This window comes from Pinus tabuliformis, chromosome Q (genome assembly GCF_031772625.1).
Source record: "Pinus tabuliformis cultivar Carrire ecotype Pingquan chromosome Q, CPIR1, whole genome shotgun sequence".
Classification (NCBI taxonomy): domain Eukaryota; kingdom Viridiplantae; phylum Streptophyta; class Pinopsida; order Pinales; family Pinaceae; genus Pinus; species Pinus tabuliformis.
The window spans coordinates 243,064,741-243,066,399 of record NC_142296.1 but is presented as its reverse complement, the minus strand read 5'-3'; the positions used below and the strand labels follow the sequence as shown (position 1 = coordinate 243,066,399).

General features: G+C 43.0%; 1 protein-coding gene across 1 annotated transcript; it reads right to left on the bottom strand.

Annotated features, from left to right (window-relative positions):
- Positions 1–273: 273 nt before the first annotated feature.
- Positions 274–1,458, bottom strand: LOC149219094 (uncharacterized). Its single transcript, XM_089386703.1, has one exon. The coding sequence runs from the start codon at positions 1,456–1,458 to the stop codon at positions 274–276; it is 1,185 nt and encodes a 394-aa protein (XP_089242829.1).
- Between the last annotated feature and the right edge of the window lie 201 nt (positions 1,459–1,659).

Genomic DNA, 1,659 nt, shown 5'->3' with positions numbered 1-1,659 from the left:
GCGTATCATCTTTAATAGATCTTTTTTGATCATCTGCCAGTACTCTCTGTAAAAACTTATTGGAAACCCATCAGGTCCTGGAGCTTTGTCTGGGTGAAGACCCCAAATTGCTTTTTGAACTTCTTCTTCTTCTACTTCTTGCATGAGCCTGCTGTTTGTTTCTTGGGTGACTTCTTTAGGCATGTGCTGTAGTAAACTTGTGTAATCCTCCTCACTTTTTTCCTCTGTCAAAAGGTTTTTGAAGTGATTGGTGGCTGCTTCTTTTATGGAATCCTAGGTATTGTAGCTATTCCCCTCGTTATCCCTAATTGTGCTCACAGTATTTCTGGCCTTTCTAACTGTAGCCTGCTTATGGAAATAAGAAGTATTTTTATCTCCCTCGTGCAGCCACAACTGCCTTGACTTCAGTCTCCATTTAGTTTCTTCATCCCTTATAGTTTGTCTCAGCTGGGTATAAAGTCTTATTTCGTTCTCTTTGGCTTGCTGGGAAAGCCCAAAGACTTCAATATTTTGCTGCACTTCCTCAAGGTCTTTCTTAATTTTCTTTTTACTCAACTCAGGCTCTTGGTAATTGTTCTTTGCCCAGTTTTTTAGAGCCTGTCTTGTTCTCTTTAATTTTGTCTCCCAGATATAGGTCGGGGAGCCTTCCACATGTCGGGTCCAAGCCTGCCACACCGCGTCTTTTGCTGCAGGGATACGATTCCAGAGAGAGCAATATTTGAAAGGAAGTGGTCCTAGCTGGCAATGACTGTGCAGAGTAAGCGTTATTGGATAATGATCAGAGGCGGAGACATTGAGAATGTTTGACTGGCCAGTAGTGAAGGTGGACAGATATGCTATATTTATGAGGAACCTGTCAAGGCGCTCCATGATGTTGCCAACTCCTATTCGTCTGTTGCTCCAGGTATACCTGCGGTTCTTGGGTTTGATATCAACCAGATCTTGCTCCTGCATAATGTTCTCAAGTCGATTTCTGAATGGGTCTGGGTTGAAGTTTCCCCCTCTTTTTTCGTTGGCATGCAAAACCAGATTTAAGTCCCCTGCAAGAATGAGGTTGTTGTCCTGCTCTTCTTCTATATTTGTTTCCAAAGTGTTCCAGCACACTTCTTTCTCCCTGTATTGATTCGGTGCATAAATATTATAGATTTTTACCGTTGATCCATCTTCCTTGCTTTCTAGATTAACACTGATCCAGTTCTGATGTATTTTGGTGGATTTGCAGCTCCATTTGTTACTATCCCACATTGTTAGGATGCCACCTGAGGCTCCTCTTGCTTCACTTGCACAACCACTGTAACGCTTTTGCTGGCTGATGACTCTGTTAATTTCAGATTGATCTTGCTTTGTTTCTTTAACAAGGACGATTTCAGGCTTTTCACTTTGGATTAAATCCTTAAGGGCTGCTATCTTGGAGGGGTGCCCTAGTCCCCTACTGTTCCAGGATAGCATTTTCATCATGGTTTACCGGTTACATGGAGAGGTGCTCGCCTCTCTTTGCCCTTGTTATTATTTTCTTTATCCGAGTGTCCAAGAATGAAGGATTCTATAGGAGTTTGAGAGCCCATGGCGATATCTTTCTGAGTACTTTCTTCTCTCTGCTGTTTGGCCGATTTTCTGCCAGGCCCGTGTTTTTTGGGGACATCACTGGGCGCTCCATGA